Source organism: Pogona vitticeps, chromosome 3, assembly GCF_051106095.1.
Source record: "Pogona vitticeps strain Pit_001003342236 chromosome 3, PviZW2.1, whole genome shotgun sequence".
Classification (NCBI taxonomy): domain Eukaryota; kingdom Metazoa; phylum Chordata; class Lepidosauria; order Squamata; family Agamidae; genus Pogona; species Pogona vitticeps.
This window is the reverse complement of record NC_135785.1, coordinates 116,301,584-116,324,566: the sequence shown is the minus strand read 5'-3', so window position 1 is coordinate 116,324,566 and position 22,983 is coordinate 116,301,584. Positions and strand designations below refer to the sequence as shown.

Genomic DNA, 22,983 nt, shown 5'->3' with positions numbered 1-22,983 from the left:
GTGGATGCCTGCCAGAAGTGATCCCCCACCCCCACGCATTTGCAAAGGCAGCAGGGCTGGCGGATCGCTTTCATCCCTTCCCTTCTCTTCCTATGATGCATGGCGTAGGAAAGCGGTGGGGGCTCAGGCTTTTATTTTATTTTTTTAAGATAGCCCCACGGTCTGTCCAAAAAAAAAAAAGGTGATCCGATGACCCAATGAATTGATTCACGGTTCATCGGGCCACTGGGGGGTAATTTTGGTGCTTCACCCCCATCTCTAATTAAAGCTCTTAGAGCAAGTAGAAGAGGCTCAGACAGAATGAGCAGGTGAAAATGGTGATACACCCTCACATACAGGAATATAGGTAGGACTGGCGGCTGCCCAGTGACACCATTACTATACCTGCTGCAGATGATTGGTAATGTTGATGATCCGTTGATTGGGGATGCTGACAGCCACCTGGACTAGCTGCGAAATCACAGCTGTCTGTTCATGGATAACAGCCAGGTGCAAAGGCCTGAGGAAAAAGACAAGGCCATGGACTTCAGACCAAGGAGATACAACCCACAGCTGCTGGGACTAGAGGCAGAAAACACAAGGGAGTCCCACCCCAAGCAGAACTGAGACTCTAAGCATGATTAAGGTTCAGGGCATAGCATCCACTAATGGGAGAAAGCAGGGGCATTTCTATGCTAACTGGCAATTATGTCCCTTGTGCAGAGAGAAGACTAGGAATTTTTTAAAAGGATGTAAACTACAGATCAGTGGAAGTATAGATAAAAACAAACAAACAAAAAAGCAGTAACAGGTGCTCCTTTGGGCTGAGAGAAAACTATCCTAAGGACAGAGACAGAAAAACCCTCTGCTACAGCTCTGGGTTGGTGTGTGGTGCACCAGTTTGTGGAAATTCTTTTTACGTTGGAGGGAATGACCAAAATACAAAGTTTACTTAATATAAGAGGAAAATATTAAAGGAAATGAGCATGCTTGATTGACACAAACCAAAGACAGGAGGAAAGAATCAACTTTCACCAAAAGGATAGACAGAGATATCCAAAAATGGAACAAAGAAAGTGTCCCTTAGACTTTGCACAGAAAAGGATTTAGGGTCAATCTCAGGATATGCTTTCCAAGATGCACAAGGAGGAGTAGAATTCATAGACAATTTTAAAAAGAGGGTTTGAGAGCAGCTCCAAACTCTCTGCGAATATCTGCTGCAAAATTCTTTCCCATCTCAGGGGTGGTGGTGGTGGCAAGCTAACAATTATCCCCCTAAAGTGAAGAGCATGTCAGAGAACACTTCTTTCCCTATAACAGGAAATATCAGAGAAAGGTTACATGCCCAGGTAAGGCACCCACCTCCTAACAACAATCCTCAGAAAATCTACTGTTGCCCAAACATACTCACGTGTCTCCATTTTCATCCTGAGAAGCTGCAAGGTGTCTCTGCACAGCTAAAAGCATGCGAGGATCAGCAGTGACTGCATAGTCCAGGAGAGCCTGGGCACTACGGCGGGCCAGCATCCACATCCACGAGCTGCACTCCTCAGCTAGAGGAAGGCAGGGTGAAAAGAAAAGTGTTGGTGCAGTCCTTGCCAGTGTAGAATGCCTCTTCTAGCATTTCCTCTCCAGTTCAATCTCCATGACACCCCTGGATGATGCCTTGTTCCAGCAGAGGAAGGGAGCTGGGCTCCGAGACAAGAGCACATGCCTTGGGGGCAAAAGGATTCTAATGCAATCCCTGGTGCTTCCAGGTAAAAGCAGCCCACTTGTGATCCCAGTCTGGCTTTCTGGGGTGCTCCCTTCTCCGTGAGACCACCATTTGGTGGTTTCTCAGCTTCTGTAGAAGGGTTTTTTTGTTGTTGTTTTTTTGGTGAGGGGGAGGGAGGTACATCCTAATTGCCTCTTCCTAAGGCTTTCTTCTTTGCCAGCAGTAATAGCTTTACACCATAAAGGCTGGTTGCTTTGGTCTCATCCTTACGTCTCCCCAACACTGTAAGAACTTACCTGAAATTGAACATGGTGCAATGGCACACCGTTATTTGCTATTCTGATTTTTTTCCCCCCTGACACTGGAAGATAGAGAAGCTATCCAGTGTATAATTATTTTGGCTGCTCTTCTATAAACATGCAAATAAAAACCACTGGAGCATGAAAGTATTGAAGAAGCCCGTATGTGTATATGTGTGTGCTTGTTTGCAATCACAGTGTCATGGGTCTGGCAGTTGCCAGGGTAAGGAGGAGACTGGGCTACCGACTGATATATGCATGTCTGTGCACTCTATGTGCACTATGCACATAATGGCTACAGCCAGTGCCACTGCCAAATCTGCAGCTGACTCCCAAGTGCCTATTAGACCCAGAACAATTAGCAGGCACTAGTCTCCCCCAGCCATACCATGCTGTAGCAGTTCTAGGTATTTCTTCTCCTCCACAAGGCTTTGGCGCTTGTCTTCTGAGACTTGATGCTCGCCCTCTTCCAGTATGGCCGTCCTAGGCATCTGGATGCCTCTCCCTCCTTGGTAACTTCCCATTGGGTGGGTGCCGGACAGGTAGATACTGCTGTTGTATGGACTGTATCCTGAAGAATGCCAGGGATTCCCGGCTGGAGGAGTCACAACAAAAGGCCATGCATTAAGAGGAGACATCTCTAGTCTTGATAGGTGGTAAATTCCCCCAAACCAGCTCTTCCAGAAGAACAGTGCCTTTTCATGCTTGCAAAATAGGCACCTGCTTAGAAGAGCACTGTGACAGTAGAGGGCAACATGTGGAAAGGGTGCCTTTTTTTCTTTGCTTTCTGACTTATTAATTTTAGGAGCCCTACTTGAACCTTCTGTCAGCCCAGAACCTTCTAGAATAGTTACCAACAGGTCACCAAATGTCTAACAGTGGCTAGTTTGCCCTCAGAAGACTATGTTACAAATTATGTGCTAGAGCACATTCCCCTTGAAATATTAAAACAAATCTACTTGACATGCTCATTTCACTAGGGTTACTCAATACTTCAGTGACCAAATCAAGAGGCTTTGATTTGCAAAGAGGGTTGCTATTCCTACCCTTTTTGACAATTAAGACTGCTCAGAAAATTAAGACAATGATTCATTCCTGGTACAGCCTGTGCTCAAGTACTTTGGCCTTTGGAAAGAACACATCTCCTGTGTCACCGGGGTGGGGGTGGGGGGAGTATGAAGTGAACCCAAACCAGCTTATCTGTGCTGCAGAAGCCAAAATAACTTCAAAAGCAACAAAGGTTATTTAAAGAACAACATTGTTAGGTTCTTGCTAACCTTCAAATGGGGCAGACTGGCCTGCCATTGACAGCATTCACCACCACTAGATATGGTGGTTGGGGCTAACGAGAATTTGAATCCAAAAATGTCTGGAGGGCTACATTTTGCCCATCACAAGCTACCAGCTAATTAAGTATACAAACACCCTGAAAGTGCTTTTAGTGATTCTGTTTCACACATTATCCATATCTTAAGGCTGCCATTAGCAGCCATTTGTTCTGCTTAAAGCCAGAGAATGACAGGTTAACCACCTGTAATTGCAGTTCTTCGAGTGGACCTCTATGATTCACACCATGGGTGATCCAGGCCTACACAGAGCCTCATTGGAAAATTCTAGAGCCACTACATTAAGCAGAATGGGGTGAGAGTTGGGAGGATGGGGAGGATGTGTGAATCACAGAGGGTCTGTGAGCGGGCCAAAGAGGGCGAGAAACCACAACTGAAGAGATCTCATCTTGAGACGTATGTGCTGGACTACACCATGGTGCTTAGTACACGTTGTATAGTCAAGGCAGGTAACATAGCATGAGAGGTGAAAATCTGAAGTAATGCGATGAGATTTTCTCTCTTGTCTGGAGGAAGAAAGGTGCGAGCTTGTGTGGAATCTATGCATGTGCCTATATAATGAATAATCTTTGTAGGTTTCAAATTTGATTTTTGTTTGTTGACAGCGAGACTGAGATCGTGAAGGTGGATAAGGGTGAAGTGAGTGTCTCGTTGAGCCTTGTGACGGGAATGAGCTACAAGGAATGATTTCCCTCATCTGGATTAGGGGGGAAATATCGGGAGGCTGGAGCTGTAAAAGCCTCGCATGTAGAAGAGAATTGCTCAACCACCCTGGATCTTTAAGTTACCAGGTAGGGAGCAGATTGGAATCCATGCGAGGTCACAGTGATATGGCCGTTTTGACAGCGATGGCTGTCGAGATCAAGGCCCACCATGAGAAGGTATGGCCGAGCTGGATACAACAACTGGCTGATTGGCGGTTGCAGTTTGTCTGGTTGAGCACTGGTCAGCGCAAATGGCAACCCAATGAGAGTGCTGAACGCAGATGAAGCAACTATGGAAGGGTTGCTCAAAAGAACAGTGTTGAAGACTGGGAAGAGAAGGTGTTAATCAATCAACTTTGTCATCCCATTCTGGTGATTGGGAGCAGGGTTGATGAGAGGGGATTCTGTCATCGTCAGAAGGCGAACCAAGAGAGACTGATTTGGCGGTTTGTTGAGGCTGCTGAGAGATGACTGCAGCTTTAGATTTATGCTGTTTAGGCTTTTTAGGCAGAGAAGGAACCAAAGAGGCTTCGGTGGGCATTTGACATTTAGTGGGGGGGGGCTTCGATATCGATGATTTCGGTATCAAGCACTTCGATTTATGGGTTTTTGAAGTTTTAGACGGAGCGTCTGAGTGGGATGGTATGGTTGATGGACGTTGTTTTGAGGCTTTAGGAAGAGCCTTCTCCATTGCTTTGGTTCGTGAGGTGGCCTTACAAGGAGATTGGGCCATTTTGGTTGAAGGGATTGTTCCCAAAAATGGAGTTTTAATATGGGTAAGTGAGAACGGAGGACTCCGCACTTGAAGTTCTTACAATGCTGGCAGGAGGACATCTGGTGCACCTCCCCCAAACAAAAAAGACACTTGGCATGGCCGTCGGAGAGTGGTATTTTGTTATCACAGAACACACAGTGTTTAAATGGGCCCAAAGGGGCCATGAATAGGAGAATATAATTTGAGGAGAAAAAGCGATGGGGGGGGTGTGCTGCGGCCAGAGGCTGAGCGAAGGACAAGGGAAAAAATCTCTGGTGATAATGAATTTGTATCTAAAAGTTTAAAGGAAAAAAGACTGAGAACAGGAAGGAATCAAGAATAAACTCTCTTTTTTACTCACAGAAGCAGAACTATGAGGCTCTCAACGCAGCAGTTGAAAGAAACTGAAAGGGGAGCCTTGGCGCCAAGGTACTTAGATGAGGGGGGAGGGGTCTTATTCTAATATGTTTTTTTGCTACCACAGAAGCTCTAGAACTTTGCAATGAGGCTCCGTGCAGGCGCGGATCACCCACGGTGTGATTCACAGAGGCCACGAAGAAGAAAGAAGTTTTACCGTGTTAGAGAAGTAAAAAATATGTATGCCACATGCATTATATTTTTCAGGCACTGACTGCAGCAGCATCTCTCCACCAAACTCTAAGCAGAGTCCTTCTACAACTACATCAGGGTTCTTCTGAAGATTATTTCCAACCTTCCCCCTTACGCTAATGTATACAGATGCCCATCATGTAGGAAAGAACCCACTAAGTGCCAAAGGTAGCCATTTGATGACAGAGAATTAAAGGAGTGATAAAAGATAGGATTACTACCATTATGAAACAGAAGACTGCCACAATGAGGGAAACAAACAGAACTATCTCCAGTGAAGCACATGTAGGCTAACAAAACAGCCAAGGAAAGAAATAACTGAAGTATATCACTACATAGCTGTTTATGTTAGAAAAGCCACCTAAAGATTCAGCACAGGTGGCTGGTAGATGACCGGAGCCTAGAACAGCTGAAGGAATCTTTTGCATCTTCCTTCACTGCAGAGGCGGGTGCTGGGGACAGACCCACCAAGGAACTGCTACTTTGGGGGATGCACGTGAGCCATACCACAGAAGGCAAGAAAAGGTCAAAAGCTGCAATCCTATACACCATTATGTGGGAACAAGCCTCTTATCTGTAGGAGGATTTGTTTCCAGGTATATACAGGACTGAGAAGCAACTGCAAATTTGGAGGGGGGGGGAGAGAGAATCAACAATTTGCAAAGGTGGGAGATGGGAGAGCATTCATTCAAGAGTTCTAACAATGGCTGGGCACCCTCTCCCCAAGGAAAAAATAAATAGCAGAATTCCCTCGCTCTGCCACTCATGCACACACACACACTCAAAGGAACAAACCTTAAGTTACAGCCAACTGATGAGGAATCCTTAAATTGAGTGTATCTTATTATTCTATTATCTATTTAAAATCAAGACTAGATTGCTTCATCAGCCAACATTCCTCAAGAGCTGGCACTCACATATATCCAAACCCACTTACCACAGTTCTTACCAATCTTCTCACTTTGATCACACCCATTTACAGAATAATCTCTCAGCTAACAGCTCTGAGAACACTCTTCACTCCATTTAACAGAGATTGATTACCTCTGGACCCTCTAACAACCCACCAATTCTCACAAGCTGGATAAAAAGTGAAAACATCCACCCTCCAATTGCTCCTGTAGAAAGGTAATCAAGAAGGGGCCACTGGAAAGCAGAGAAAAAGAATCAAGGAATTCAGAGCACGAAAACAGCTGGAAACAGAATGTATGTGGGGTGGGGAGAGAGATGGCTGGCTACCAAAAGTTTAAAAAAATAAGTGAATTTGCTTATTCGCCGAACTATTATTAAGGCAATATATAACACTACTAGCTGGCTGAACAGTTCATTGGTTTAAGTATCTGCCTGCCACAAGTTGAAGAGTCTGATTCCCCACTGTGCCTTCTGCAAGTAGAGTCAGCCTATGTGGCTTCTGCCAAACTGCACAGTCCCAGGATGCCCCCAGAAGAAGTTCATGGTACATCACTTCTGTCTATTCTCTAGCTGGAAAACCCTGATCAGGGTCACCGTAAGTCAGAATGGACTTGACAGCACATGATTATTGCTATCATTATTATTGTTGTAAGATCCCTAAAATCAGTCTCTCTCTCAAAAGATGGAAGACTGACTGACTGACTGACTTTCCACTCCTATTAGTGCCAAGGCTCTACTCTGGGCAGTTACAACAAATATTACACACAAAAATAAAGATAAAAGAATTAAAAACAACTACAATTGACCCTTAAAAACAGAAAGCACAGACCGATCACTTAAAACCTCCAGTGGATGGGGGAGATGCGGGGGGAGGAATGAAATCTAAAGTCACAGGCAGCCTGTGAAGATTTGAGCACTGGACTAAACTGGGTTCCTGCCCATTCACCAGTGGAAATCCCACTTAAAGTCTCCTCTGAACCCTTCACAGAACTTCCAATCATGGTATGCCTTCTTTCTGCAACCATCAAGACCAGAAATGGAGGACTCTCATTTTCTGAGTTTTTTCCCCCAAAAGCTAAAACTTCCATAAATTTGAAGGAACTACCAGAACCCATATACTGTTGCAGGTTAACAGTGAAAAAGGTTTCATTGCAAATTAACAGACTGCACGAGAACAGGTTCAACCCCACAAAGCCCCCATAAAGGAAGAGAGCTTTTACCTCCACCGGAACCAAATCCACCAGCTCCACCACCAGAACCTCCCATAGGTGCACCTCCACCAAAGTGTTGAGGGAATTGAGGCAAAGTCTTTTTCCGCTTCCTTTCCACTTCTTCCTTATCTGCAGCCAAAAATACAAAGCTATGGTCAAGGACAGGTCTTGCCCAGTAATTAAGCAACAGAAGGAGCACATCACCTGGAGTGCTTTGTACCTTCCACCACCGGGTAGTAGGTAAACTGCTTGGAGTCACTCACGTCACCCCCTCGCTTGCGCTTCAACTGGAGGAACACAGTGACCGGGCGGTCGATCTTGGTCTTGTGGTAGGGCGGTGTGCGGAATACAATAGCGTACTGCAGGGACATAAAGCATGGGAGGGGGCAGGGAGAGACATCATGCCACATGGCCAGATCATCCCTTCAGTCCAGTTACACTCCTGTCAATACAGCACTTTGTCAGGTCCTTTATCCATCCTCACACCCAACCCTAAAATGTGCCATATTCCCATTTTAATCAAGTGGGCAGAAAGAGATATGTTCCAGTCACATTTCTAATTATTAAAATACTCAAATTGGCAGACTGAAAAAAAGGTAAGCCTCTAGAAGAAAAAAGTAGTATGTTTGATTAAGGGCAAGACAGTTCAAACTGGAACCCTCAATTCTGTTAAAAATCATTTTTTAAAAGTGTTTTTATCATGCTGGTAAAAAATAAACAAGGCTGCAGCCTGATGAGACTCCTGGGTCAGAAACTCTACAGGAAGGGCACCAATCCCAAAAGAATGTATCCACTGCCCCCATTATTTTCATGCTGGAAATGGAGAAACCTGGAGCCAGTTGGGGCCTCCTTGCTAAATGCTAACGGTCAGAAACTCTACACAGAAATTAAGCTCTTCTCTACATAAACTGCATCCGAGGTTTTAGCTATTCATTCCCAAAGCATGAGATGGATAAGTTCTCCACTACTATATTTCGTACCAGCTGAAGGTTACAAATAATGTCAAGACAGTCCTACATAAAAAACACCTTGATAACCACAAGTTGGATGTTGCCACGATACAGCACTGTTTTGGCAGTACCAAACACTACTGTTGGCCTGCTTAAAATTCACTGCCCACTGTTTAATAAAGGGTCCAAGAGGGTTGCTAGAATATACTCCTCGTCCTTCCACAAGGAGGCAAATCTATAGTGCAGCAGGTCCTTTAGCTTGCTCTCCAGGGCCACCACTTAAGGCTGTAAAAATGCAGTTCTCCCTCTATGGAATTCTCCATTGACTTAGATTGTCCCTTCATTATGCCTTCCATCAGGACAACCAAGCCCTGGAACATTGGGATCTCCTGGCCAAAGAAGGTTTTCTCCCTTAGTGGGCTGCACTCTCAAACCTTCAGAGGACCTAATGAGGTCTGCTTGACCCATAATGTCCCACTCTTCTCTGGCCAGAGAAGAAGCCTCACCAAAGAAGTCTCCAGTGCCAATTTATGGAGTGCCCCTTTTGTTGCTCCAGCACTCACTCTTTCAAAGAGGTAGAAAGCAGAGTTCCATTCAGATGCCACATCCTAGATTAGGTGGGCAATAGCAACCTCAGTTTTATTTAACTCTGCTGCAACAGCTCAGTGACCCAGACACTGTGCACTACCCTGTGGCTAAGGGTCTTTCAGGATGGTAATGGGGTGCCAGTTCTGCCACAAACCTATGGAAACCAGTGTTCTCCACCAACGACAATGGTTAGTCATCTGGAGCCGTCATCACTCCTAGGCTATGAGTAATCCTGGAATTTGTACATTTGCAAAGTTCTTTTCCTGCACCCCTCCAAGCTTCTCCACAGTAGCCTGAATTCACTCTTGAGACCTGGTCTGGCATTTGTTGCCTCCCACCTCTTGCTACAGTATTTGCCCATCTGCCTCTCTGCTTCCCTGGGCTGATGGCTCAACCTCTGAGGACTCTTAACCTTCACAATAAGGAAGCTGCTTGTCCCCATAATAACCACTGCATTTGCCAGCAGCAGTGCCCTGTGCTGAACCTTCAGGTGGCTGAGTATGCTTCTATTGGAGAAGTGACCAAAGTCACACTCGAGCACCCGCTCACAGAGCATGCACTCAGCCAAGCAAGCCTCTTTTCCATATTCTTGTAACACTTCTTAGGCGTTCCAGTTTTTGATTGCATGTTCCAAACAGGGATTGCTAACTTGTCATCACTACTACTTCTGGCAACTGGTGGGGCAAAAGATGAAGGGGGGGGCAAATCTCCATGCAATAGCAAATCATCAAGTCCAACAAGTGATTTGCACATAGCCACATAAAACAAATCCTTGAATTAATCCTAAGTCCAAGTCTTAATGCTGACTCTCATAATAAAAAAACATACCTGTTTGTGCACATCAGTGGGGGAAAAATCCCCAAAGGCCTGCCAGCCATTCTCATCATCTTCATAAAACCGTACCTCAATATCATCTAGAGAAGGAAGAAAAAGGCTCACCAGTACAGTATTTGCACTTGTGCCGCCCGCCCACCGTCACCATCTCGCAAATTTAGGAGCAGAAGAACCATCACCCTGGACCAGAGTAAAGACCTATCCAGCCCAACATTCTGTTCACACAGTGGCCAACCAGATGTCTACTGAGAACCCACCAGCAGGAGACAAATGCCACCTGCACACCCCTATCTCACACTCCCTAGCACTGTACACAGAAGCACAACTGCCTCTGGTACTGGAGGTGATCTATAGCTGCCCTAACTAGCAAAGACTGGTGACATCAAAACTAGAACAGAGCCACTTTTTAAAAAGATACCCATCGTCACCTCTCAGTCTGCTGGTGTGGTCATACCTTCTCATTGCAAGCAACACACTCACTCTGTACTGCACAAGCACTGCCCATCTAAACCACCACCATCATCCTTACACTTTAGCCATGAAGTATAGTGGACTCTGGTTTCCAAAAACACTCTAAATCAGCCACTGGGACTTTTCCCCATTATCACCACTGCCATCCAGACCAATATTCTCTGAGAAATCACAGCACAGAACCTGTCTTCCAGACCATTTGATTTACCTGGGGCAGATTATCTCATTACAAAAATAGAGGACTGCCTTCTCTCCATCAGAATAAACCAATGTCAGGAATAAGGGACTGTGAGAAGAAAACATCTCACATTTAAATTCAGAACGATACAGGTGTTCTTGAACGCTTCCTCCTACCCACACCCTTAGTTTCCCTTAGCTGTCTTCAGCCTTCACCTCCTTTCTCCACAGCAACAGCAAATGCTCTTTCTTCATTATTTCCACTGCATTATTTCCAGTGGAAGTGGGTCATGGGATTTTCAGGCCCCATTTGAAAGTGAACCTCTGCCAACACTGCCCATACCTACATCTTCTAGGGCAAGCCTGGGTCACTAACACAGCAAAAGTACAAGACACATGCTGCCATTTGGAAGATCGCACCACAATGAAAGAAGACATAATACTGTGAAAAAGAGAAACAGTCAAATCACTGGCACGCCTAGTTCAATGTTTTGCTCCATCCAGATCTCTGAAGAGCACAAGGTACTAGGTTCATTCTAGGCAGAATGAACATTAAGATGCACTATATGCAGGGTCTCAGCTGCTGATCCCAAAAACACACACAAATGAAATGGAAGGATGCTAAACGAAGAAAAAGCAGCAAGGGAGAGCGCTTACCTTTCTGGACTTTATCACACAGCAGGTAAACTTCATCCCCACCTCGCACAGAGCCAGCTGTCTTATCCATCCGTGAGATCTTTAGGTTGGAAGCTCCAGGAGACTCTAAAAAGAAAAAGAAAGTTGCACAAACAAGACACAAATGGCATAAATAGTGTATGTTTGCATATCACTGTACTTAATGCAAGAGAAGCAGCATGGGTCACAATAATGGTTCTAATTTGTAAGCCAGGGTTTTGCAAGTGAGGACTAGCTCTAGCAACCACCATCATTAGCTCTTCCCTTGTCAATCCTCTGGTGCAAGCATATATAGTTCAGGGAAGGAGCTCGGCTCCCATTCGTGCCATCAGGTGCAAAAACAGCCTGAATCCTTCACCCTTCATGTGAGTTCCTTTTGGAGAGGCCTCCTGTCATGCCTGGCCTGAGTGGATTTAGGGCTGATGCTGGCTACCTGATGTAGACCTCTTTTTCCAATGTGTTAAATCTCTTACACAGATAGTGGGTGGAGCACAGATTATTAGTACTCTATAATGTGAACAAGGCCCAAAATACCTACCCCAGCTCACCAGACCCCTTTGGAAAAGCAGGAAAGGCTACAATCACAAAGAGATGTTTTACTCTGGATCCTTAATGCGGATGCAGACATCATAATATCATAAATGGGACATACACTGAAATCTAACTTCCCGATCAGCATTTGCTTACAACTAGACAGAATATACTGTAATAAACATGCACCCAAGAAAAGATTTATATGTTCACACAACCTGCATAATTACTTAGGAGTTTAGGTGTAGATAGCCAGAGTTTCAGACACAGACCACTTTGGAAAAGCAGAGACAGGGGAGCAAATAAACCCATTCCAATAAGCTGGCATAGCGACCGCCGCCACTTCTCTGAACAGGACTGGAAGCCTCAGCTGTAGGAGACTGGCACAAACTCCAGTTCATGCCAGTCTCTGAGTAGGTGCTCACCAGAGGAGGCAGAGCTGAGAAGCTCCAAACACCTGTTTGGCTGAAAAATAAACAAGCACAAACCACCGAACCAGTCATTCATGCTCATCTCTAGCAGTTATGCCCTAAGACAAGAAAGACAGACTCACTGCTATCATGAATTGGGTCTGAAATAACTGGCTTCAATGCCAGAGTGAAGTTTCCGCTGCTGTCGCGAAGGTAGGCACTGAAGCGCAACCGAACAATGCTGAGATCCATTGTCTTTTTCAGCTCCTTTGCCTCTTGCTCAATTGCTTCTTGCTCAGATTCTGTCAAAACAGAAATCCTCCATTTTAAAGGCCTGAGAGATCAGACCAAGAGACTAAAATGGGAGCCATGAAGCCCAAGTTACATATCACCCTCCCAAACAGACTATATAGATCCTTACAAAAGATGGATCTGGAAATAACAGAAGTCGACCTGAAGTAACTTCACACATCATACAAACTTGTGCTCTGAGTGTCACATTCAATGCCAGCAGGAACAATGATAGGTTCATGTGGATTCATTAGGTCTCTGTAGCAAAGATCCCTTGGGAGCAGATTTGACTTCTGAACATCAAGGTGCATACCATTCCCACAGTCCTGCTGGAAGTGTAGAGTTTGTATTCTATATGATACTAGACTCCTCCACTAATGGTTTACATATTCTCTTTTCCCTCATCCTTGGGGGTCCTCCTCTCTAACACTGTTTCGTCTTTGCAAGATGCCTGGACTTTTGAAAACACATTGTTAGAAGTTGGGGTCCCAAACAGATCCCAGCTCTTGGTTTGTTGTTCGGGTCCTTAGAGAGCTGAAGGTCTCTTGCCTTTTCTTTTACATCAGAGAGAAGGAATGATGGCTGACTAGGGGCTGTTGACCTGCAACTCTCATGCATTGATTATAATAGCTAGGGTTCATGGGAGAGGAGGACCACATGTTGCCTTCCCATCTTATACAATTATTTTTTAAAAAAACTTTCAAAGTGTTCATAATCCTTACCACATTTCAGTAAGTTATGGGATGAGTCAACTCTACCAGTGGGAGACTGAAACAAAGATGTGATGAATTACCAAAAGCCACTCTCCTGTGCTCATGGTAGAAACAAGGTTTAAACCTAAACATATTTGTAACTGTTAACTGCATAAGGTCTACAACTCTTTCTGCAGCTTCCTAGATGAAATGTGTGTAGAGAAAATCTTCTATTTTATGGTGGTTGTAGGTTTTTCAGGCTTTTTTTGGCCATGTTCTGGAGGTTTTTCCTTCCTAACATTTCACCAGTCTCTGTGACTGGCATCTTCAGAGGACAGGAGTTAGAACTCTGTCTGTGAACACAGACTCCAGCCGTGAAAGCCTTCAAGAATACATCTTCTGTTTTATATTCATGCATCTGAAGAGGTGGGTTTTGCCTTCTGATCCATGAAAGCTTTCTCTGAAATAAATCTGTTAATCTGTAAAGTGCTACAATATTTTTCATCCCCTCCCTCTGCCATCCCTATTTTTGCTAAGATCTTTTTTGGAAACTGCAAGAAACTCTGTCACTCAGCTGCTCATTGGCTGAGATCTTTTCATTTAAAAGGTTCGCCATGTTACTCTGCTGCTGCTAAACCAGACTATCCTGAAGCACCTTTAAGACTACCATGTTTGCTTAAGGAGGAGATTCTCCAGACAGTCTGGTACAAAATGGTCCCTGGACACTCCAGAGCTACCCAGCCCAACACAGGTGTCCTACAGGGAGAGTAAATGACCTAGTATATATGTTCAGTTGCTGTTCACATAGGGGAAGGAGAACAGATACATATCATAGAGCTGTTAAGCAGTAGCAAACACACAGGCAGCATCAGTTGATCTGTTCCTGCATAACTATCCTATTCCATCTAAAAGAAGTCTGAAAAGGGGCAAGAAGGCCCACACAGTGCCCCAAGATCAACCATGAAAGCAGACAACCTCCATCTTCTAGATGCCTGACACATACATATGCATGGCTTCCCTTCCTGTTCAAAATCACCTGTCAAAGGCTGCAGTCTGTTTCGCATCCTTTGCTTCTGCACTTTAGCTCTGATAATCTCCATCATGTTCTTCTTAGTCACATGGAGCACTCCCAGATTATTAAACCTGAAAAAGGACACAACACCATCTCATGTCAGTAGGAGTGACAAAATTACGACAGTAGCCATCAAATTCCCCAAGAACACAAGCACAAGGTCCCAAGTACCACTACTGGAGCTGAAAATGTTTTGCAATTTAATAGACATCACGTACTGTACTAACAAAAAGAAACCATACAAAGGGCCAAAAAAGTGGTACACCCCACATCCCAGCAAGGTTTTATGCATGCACACACACTTCATCAAATTCTATGAGGGGATATGTCTTTGATCCTTCTCTATAAATCTCTCCCCACCAGACAACTGCATCCCCCCCCCCCGCCGCCAATAACCTAAGGGGATTTTTTGCAATTGTTCCAAAGAATCCCCTGCCAGATCTATATAACTTCAGTTGGGAATACCAGAAACATGACTTGTTGATCTAGGAGATGCTGGGGAGGTCAAGGCAGCCACATTCTTGCACTTCAAAATGTTGTGGAGTTGAGCGGTGCAGCCACCACTAAAAGCCAAGCCCAAGGCACAAAATGGTGAGTAAGCACTGAAGATGCCAGCAAGTCCATTTTGCTCAACCCAACTCAGAGAAATTGACCTGATGTCACAAAAGAAGCCTTGCCCTCTGCACCACCATCTCTGCTGCCACCACTCCTGCCAGGTTCATACATACTGGGCAGTCATGTCCTTTGGGCCCACCGTCACAATGCAGTTGCCATCGTCGTTGCACTGCTTCCCGACCAGGCTGTGGGCATGCACCTGGGGAGGGTCTGTATGAGTCACTAGGTCCACTTCTATCCGGGCCATTCCAGCATAATTAGAGATCTGCCAAATAAGAGGAAGAGGATGAGAGCCAGAAGTATCATGGCATCTTACAAGGCTGGGGGTGGGGTTGGGTTTGTAGCCTTTTAAATCCTCAGAATGCTTTCCTCAGCAGCATTCCCAGGAACAGGCTATACTGGCCCAATTCAGGCAGAACACGGAGCCTCAGTTTTAGCAGAAAGATGGACAACTTCCCTGGTTGGAGTGATCACATGCCCCCCTCCCACACACATTGTTCCATCACTGCTACAATGACCTGCCGCTGCAGATGTTTTCACTGACAGATTTTCAACAAATTTCCCTGGGAACAAGATATGTGAGAGTGGGCATCTCCTCCCCACCACCACCACCACCACCACAGTGCTGTGCTCCTTGTAGCCTGAGGAGAGGGCAAAAATGGGAGGGGAGTACCTGCATGGCAGGTGTTGCTCATCCCTGACTAAAGACTATGAGAACACGCTTAACTGTCCCAGGACACATGACCCCACCCCACCCCCGACCTGTTTGGGATCTCTTGCATCTTCTTTATTAATGCACATTAACATGTCATCTGAATCTAGACCAACTGTGCCTACTCTTAACCCAGGGTGGGGAACTCATCTAGAAACATGAAAGAGATTTACCTCTTCCAATTCCATGCTGATTTCAGAGCCTCTGTAGTTACAGCACCAACCCATCCCAATGCTATCCGTGAAGATCTGATTTTGCCGCTTGCAAATCAAAGCAGGAAGGTGCAAGGACCTTTCTACAACTACCAGTAGGTGCCAGAAAATGTTGCCTGCTCTTCACTTTCCCCTATCAGGACAGCACACTAAAGGTCCCTCTAATTATCTCTGATTTGGGATCAGAGATAGCAGCAGGGAATCCCCCTTGTGCTGTTGAGTAGCCCAGGGGAATCCCCTCTGGTATCTCCAGTCACAGATCTACCCGGGTATCTCCCCCTACTCTGTTCCCTGTTGGAAGAGCAAGTGAGATGGGGTGGAATTTCCCAGGGGTAAGGGCCCTGGGGGGTATTCCCATGACCTTTCACAGGTCAGGAGAGGACTGTTCACAGGCAAGACTAAGCAAGCATGCCATTAGGTCCTCATCTCCTGCTCTTCATGATGGCTAGAAGAAAACAAAGACAGTTTCAAAGCATGGTTTGCAAGTCTGGCTTATTTCCACCAACAGTTATTGAGATAAAACACACTTTGGCATCAGACAAAATCCTATTAGATAAATTTACACTGGCATAAACAGAATCTGATACCTGAAAAAAAATTTAAACAATCTGAAACCTTCCTAACTCCCCAGGCTCCAAAGCTCCCTATTTATTTATTTAAAATGATAAAAATTTGAAATAAGAAAAGATTAATAACATAACCGAGATTAGTTTGTTAAACAAAAACCAGCGGAAGCAAAATGAACATTTTCCCATCTGCTGTTCAGCTTTGCAAAAAGTTCTGAGAATGACTAGAAGGGGGAAAAAGGAAGATAATTAACAACCTAAATTAGTTGTTTAACCTCTGAAGCAAAGACAGCCATCACCAACATGCAGCAAAATAGAAGCTTGCTGCTGAAGAACTAGACAATTATCTTCAAATGCAGTCCCACAAGTCCTGTTCTTACACACTACTTTTAGGCACTGCCACCCCTTACAAATATGATAGTACTACAGTTGAAAGGAATCTTCTCTCCCTAGAGTTCTGTTCCTGTGTTTTCCTAAACATGGGGAAGGGGCAGGCATAGAAGTCTTTCTCCCTCAGCATCTATGTACACAGGATCTCCTTTTTAGGCTTCTGCACAGCCAAAATAAACATCTAAAAAGCTTTTCTACATGTTTTCCACAGAAAACACTTTAAAAAGTGTGTGTGCAAGTGGGGAATCTCCCAGTCATACCAGAGCTTTCAAGCATGCCCAGTCAAACGTATCCCCTCCAAAGGCCCATGCAACAGACATAAAGGTCTAAAGAGGAACTGCCCACAAGGACATGTTTAGAGGAATGCCGGGAACAGGACTAATCTAGACTAAGCCCTGTGAGGCTACACTGCCTAGCCCAATAAAGAGCCCTTCAAAACTCCTCTGCCTGCCCAGTGCCTCCTCAACACTAATGCACAGACTCTCACCTATGTAGGCCAAGGGTGGAGGAAAGGTGGCCTGTGGGCTGCCTACAGTACCCAAAGCTGTTTTGGACACTCCCCAGAGACCATTGTAACTCCTCACCCAGAAAAATATACTTTCTAAACTTTTTATTTTGCGCCAAAAAAAGTGCAGCTTCTATTTCTGCAACCTGGCATGACAGTTTTTACAGTGGGAAGGATCAGTATCTTTAACCTCCCCCCCTCCAACCAGTCACTTCGCATTCAGAGGTTTCTTCGAAACTTTGGCCATTTAGGACCATTTCTGGGCTGGAAAGAGTGCTGGAGGGAAAGCCTTTCTACAAGCCCCACCAAGTTTGTCCATGGCAATGTACACAACTATATGCAGCCTTATCTTGTTCTACTTTCTCCAGTGCTGGCTCCCCGCCAACTCTTGCTTCCTGTCTTTCCCAAGTTTGGAAACTAAGCAGTTTCTAAACCTGCCTCTCTACTACTCCTTTCCTATACAGCCCCCCCCCCCAAATCCATTCTGATTTTAAGCACTGGGAAGTTCTGGGGGATTCTAGGTACTCTATTCTTGCCTCCTCCCTCCCTCCTTCCTCTACCTCTTCCACATGCCTTGTACACCACTTGCCCTTCTTTCAGATTATTCCCTCTCTGGGTGTGGTCACAAAGGAAAACAGACTACACACTGTCTGCTTGCAGAGTGGTTCGGTGCTATTTATTTGTCAGTGATCACAGGACACATAGGGAAATGTGCTCTGCCCGGCCCTACTCCATGCCCAAGCACCACATTTTTTGGTCCAGCTGGAGGGCTTCTACTTTTGACGGCCAGGATGGAGAGATTCCCTAAGCAGACAGAAGGGATGGGAAGTTATGATGGGAGATCATTTCCGTGAAACCAACCCTTTCCGGTGCTATCAGGTACATGCCTTTGCATCCGTTTGATTGTACCCTCGGTCTACTGCCTCCTCTATTCTGTTCTAATCCCTCCTTTTCCTTCGAGCTTTCTTTCTTGGTCGCTTCTCAGCACTCAGGCTGCCCCATGTGAGGACTTCACACAGCCAAACAGGTTTTGTTCCTGGAGCAAAGCTTTTGTTCCAAGACATCACATCAGCTCAGTGAAAACTGAGATGCCATTTTTGCAAGAGCAATATATTTACCAGAAGTTATCCAGAAAAGCCAGAAGTAGCTAAAGAGGGTGCATCACTGACACCTTATACTACAATAGAACTCCCTCTATCTCCAGGACCAGTCTTCGCAGTTTCAGTTTTCTGTGGACTGCTGTAACCCAATATGCAACATAACAAGGGGGATAGCCTTGTGGCCTTTGTCCTATCTATCTATCTATCTATCTATCTATCTATCTATCTATCTATCTATCTATCTATCTATCTATCTATCTATCTATCTATCTACCTATCTATCTACCTACCTACCTACCTACCTACCTACCTACCTACCTACCTACCTACCCTACCTACCTACCTACCTATCTATCTATCTGGTCATTGCAACCACTCTAGGAGGCTTTGTATGTTGTTTAGGGTTGGCAATTTTACATTTCTGGGCACTTACATTTCAGAGGACCTCTCATGGACTATAAATACCAACATGCTAGTGAAGAAGGCACAGAAGAGGCTGTATTTCCTGAGAATGCTCTGGACGTTACATTTATCTCAGCATCTACTTCTGTCCTACTATCGTCATGGCACCACTGAGAGTGTCCTAGCCTATAGCATTCTTGTATGGTTTGGGAGCAGCTCTGTAGCAGACAAAAAGCTCTACAGAGAATCATTAAAATTGCCCACTGGGCTCCAGCTACCAACCCTGGATGACATCTTCACATTCCGCTGACTGAGGAAGTCACACAACATCCTGAGAGACTCTTCCCATCCTGCTTACAACTTTTTTTAAACTGTTGCCGTCTGGCAGCAGGTATAGAACAATTAAGACTCAGACCACACGTTTTCTGAATAGTTTTTAACCCAGAGCTATAACTGCACTTAATAATGAACTTAAAGACCACCAGCAGTGAACAGTTGGACAGTGTTATTTAACCTGTGGTGCAGATGTTTGTGTTCTTAGTGGGGGATTTTTAGTGGGTGGGGAGAGTTTGGTGATTTTTTATGTGTGTGCATGTGGGTCTGGTCTCTGGGTGTCTTGTCTGAATTTCACTGTATGTGTATACTATGTATATACTTACAATGACAATAAATTTATTTGATTTAATTATTTGATTATAAAATTCAGGCATCCATGGTAGATTGTGGAACCAAACTCTTGCAGATATGGGGATCCTACTGTACTTGGGAAAAGCACAAAATATTTATCTACCCATCAAAACAAAACAAAAAATCCTGAGTTAGACAGAGTACTCTGCCATACTCAGCTATCAGGTTTAAACTTATTTTAAAATGTTCAAATGAAGCAAAATTAAACCCAGCCCAAATAAAAAAATATTTTCTTAAATATTTCCAAGCAATGTGACACTTACCTTGACAGTGGGGTAAGTTTTGTGTCCCTTCTCACTCGATGCTCCAGGCAGCCCACCATGTGAAGGGCCTTCACAACCATATCGAAACCTAAAACCTCGCTGCCAAAGATGAACATCAAAAACAAAAATATCACATCAGAGGGGCAATCAAAACAGGATGGCTGTCAGGAAAATTTTTCCACAGGATATAGTTGGGGGAACCTAGCACCCTCACCTGCTTTGGCTGTTCAATTATGGTGAGAAAAGGACCTTCAGCTGAGAATTAAAGAAAAGAAAATATCTTAGAAGAATTAATATTGCACATGACCACATATAACTGACTTAAAGGAGACTATCTGTACAATCCAAAATGCACATGCGGAATTGAAAATGCACTCTCACCCACAACCTTGCAGTACCACCTACAATTTTCCTTCCTTAGCCATATCTGTAGCTCACTCTACACATGGCTCCCTTTGGAAACTTCAGTGGGTCCCCAACACTGCAGCCAGATTGTTAACTGGGGCTGGTTAGCAATTCCACTGCCAATCTGAGGCAGAATTTAAAGTGCTGGTTCTATTTATTTATTTATTATTGGATTTATATCCCACCTTTCTAGACTGGAGTCTACTCAGGGCGGCTCAAAATATATTGTGGACAAACAAATAAAAACAACAATTAAAATTTACAATAATAATAATAATATGATCAAGATGGGAGGATAAACAACAAAAGCAAGAAAGTACAATCAAGAATTGCCAGGAGGGACGGCCTGCCTAAAGAGCCAAGTTTTTAATTGACTCTTAAAAACACCCAGTAAGGGTGCCAGGCAGATCTCTGGCGGCAAGCTGTTCCAAAGTCGAGGGGCCACCACCGAGAATGCCTGGTTTCTTGTTCTTTCTTTTCTGGCCTCTCTCAACATCAGGCCCTTCAGCCATCTTTCCTGGCTCTGGTGAGTGACTTGAGTAGATCTAGGTAGGAGAAGGCGTACTGCCAGGTATCCAGGTCTTTAAGCATTTAGGGCTTTATAAGTAATCATTAACACTTTGAAGTCACTGCGGAAACGGATGGGCAGCCAACGCAGAGCTGCCAGAATAGGAGAGATATGCTGGAATTTTCTCACTCCACTAAGTAATCTGGCTGCCGCATTCTGCACCATTTGAAGCTTCCGCATCAATCTCAAAGGTAGCCCCACACAGAGTGCATTACAGTGGTCTAATCTCGAAATTACAAGCGCATGGACCAGATTGGTGAGAGCCCCACCATCAAGATAGGGATGCAGGTGGGCAATCTGCCACAGATGGTAATTGGCGGAGCAAACCACTGACGCCACCTGGGTTTCCATGGTGAGCACCGCGTCTAGATGTACTCCCAAGCTGCGAACCTCATTCTTCGCGGCAAGAGTCACCCCCCCAAAAGTGAGGAAGTTTCCCAAGCCGCTAATGGAGGGGCCCCCCACCCTCAGGACCTCCGTCTTGTCTGGGTTCAGCCTCAATCCATTCCCCCGCGTCCATTGCAGTACGGCCTCCAGGCAACACTGAAAGGACAGAATGGCATCCATTGAAGAAGGTAAACAGGAGATGTAGAGCTGCATGTCATCAGCATACTGATGGCACGAAACCCCACACCCCGATGACCCCACCCAGTGACCTCATATAGATATTAAACAGCATTGGAGAGATGATTGAGCCCTGCGGAACCCCACAATTGAGACTCCACAGGGCCGAAACACTCTCCCCAAGCTGAACTCTCTGAGGACGCTCCTCCAAGCAGGATCGGAGATAGGCAAGTGCCAGGCCACTGATTCCCAACTCGGAGAGCCTCCCCAGGAGGATACCGTGGTCGATGGTATCGAAGGCAGCTGAGATATTGACGAGGACCAACAAGGACATTTTGCCCCTGTCAACCTCCCTCAACAGGTCATCCAACAGTGTGACCAGTGCCGTTTCTGTGCTGTGGCACGGCCTGAAGCCCGACTGCAATGGATCCAAGGCATTGGATCCATTCCAGTTCTAACCTATAAAACCATAAGCAGCCTGGATCAAAGCTATCTCAAGGACCACATCTCCTTTATGAGCCTTCTTGGGTGTTAAGATAATTAAAGGAGGCCTTTCTCTCAGTCCCACTAATCTCACAGGTGGTGCTTCATGGGGGATACAGGAGAGAGCCTTCACTGTTGCTGCTCCCAGACTCTGGAACTCCTCCTACAGGAGGCCAGGCTGGCCCCATCTTTGCTCTCCTTCTACAAACAGCTGAAAACCTTTCTCTTCAGACAAGCTTTTCCTAGGCTGTACAGAAGACAATAAACAGGATATGTTATTTTTTTTGCTTCTAAATTTGTTTCTTGTAATGTTTTTACCTATCATTTGTATTTTAATGTTATTAATTCTTCTTTACTACTTGAATAATTTACTGTTTTTAGCTGTTAATATTGTATTCTTAATGATGTAAGCCACTTTGGGTCCTTTTTTTGGCAAACATGGGGTAAAAATATTTTAAACAAACAAATAAACCAATCAATGAATGGTGTTTTTTTTTTACCTGTCTCCATAATCTGCTCCTTTGGTTCAATCAAATGGGAGCCAAACTGGAAGTCGTCATAATCTATCCCATCCAAGCACTGCATATAGAATAGAATCAAAGGGGTGGGGGAAAACCAATGCATAATCTATAGAATACATAACCCCTAAACCAACATATAATGTAAACAACTTCTGAACACAACCTTGGTAGGAACAAATCAGGAACAGCAGTTCAGTGAAGCCTCTACTAACATACCAAAGAACACTTTTTAAATGAAAACGTGGGGGGGGGGTGAGAAGGCTGGGAATTCTTTTTCCCCATTTGTTAGTGAAGAACACCTCCCTTACAAAATAGTTAATACACCTACAAAATAAAGACAATACACAAACACAGTGATTACACTTCTAGAGTGGCTGTGTTGTGGAACCAGGGCCTGTAAAATAAATTATAGATACCTCATCATCTCCCCACTTCCTTTCACATCCTGCACCCACTTCCCTGTTCCTTCTGTACTCAGCAATCCTCCAGCAGATGACAGAGAAATGGATTTCCCCAGGTACAGCACAATGTTGCAGGCCAGTCCTCCCTATTCTAATGCAAAGTATTTGAGGGCATCTGGATTTTGAATGAGAAAGCAAGAGTCATTGACTACAAAATACCTTGACATGGAGCCCTCCAGCAATCTGCATTTTTTGGACTTTCCTTATAGCACCCAGGTTGGCTGCACCAGCTGCCATGATGACCACTTGCACTTCCAAATTTAGGACTGCTTTAGAGTTTGCAAGAAACATCCACCCAACAAGCTGTTGC

General features: G+C 44.8%; 1 protein-coding gene across 4 annotated transcripts in view; it reads right to left on the bottom strand.

Moving 5' to 3' along the window:
• NFKB2 (nuclear factor kappa B subunit 2) overlaps window positions 1-22,983 on the bottom strand; it is a 31,643-nt gene that overhangs the window by 7,186 nt on the left and 1,474 nt on the right. For 3 of the 4 annotated variants that reach the window (XM_020791188.3, XM_078391148.1, XM_020791189.3), the window contains exons 3-15: window positions 22,192-22,270; window positions 19,886-19,926; window positions 19,672-19,770; window positions 14,948-15,099; window positions 14,184-14,290; window positions 12,308-12,466; window positions 11,206-11,310; window positions 9,895-9,980; window positions 7,749-7,887; window positions 7,538-7,657; window positions 2,381-2,587; window positions 1,391-1,532; window positions 385-499 (exon numbers count right to left, since the gene is read on the bottom strand). In XM_020791188.3, the coding sequence (XP_020646847.3) occupies window positions 385-499; window positions 1,391-1,532; window positions 2,381-2,587; window positions 7,538-7,657; window positions 7,749-7,887; window positions 9,895-9,980; window positions 11,206-11,310; window positions 12,308-12,466; window positions 14,184-14,290; window positions 14,948-15,099; window positions 19,672-19,770; window positions 19,886-19,926; window positions 22,192-22,270 (1,551 nt within the window). Of the gene's footprint in view, window positions 1-384; window positions 500-1,390; window positions 1,533-2,380; window positions 2,588-7,537; window positions 7,658-7,748; window positions 7,888-9,894; window positions 9,981-11,205; window positions 11,311-12,307; window positions 12,467-14,183; window positions 14,291-14,947; window positions 15,100-19,671; window positions 19,771-19,885; window positions 19,927-22,191; window positions 22,271-22,983 lie in introns of those variants that run through there. The other variant, XM_020791190.3, reaches the window with a different exon arrangement.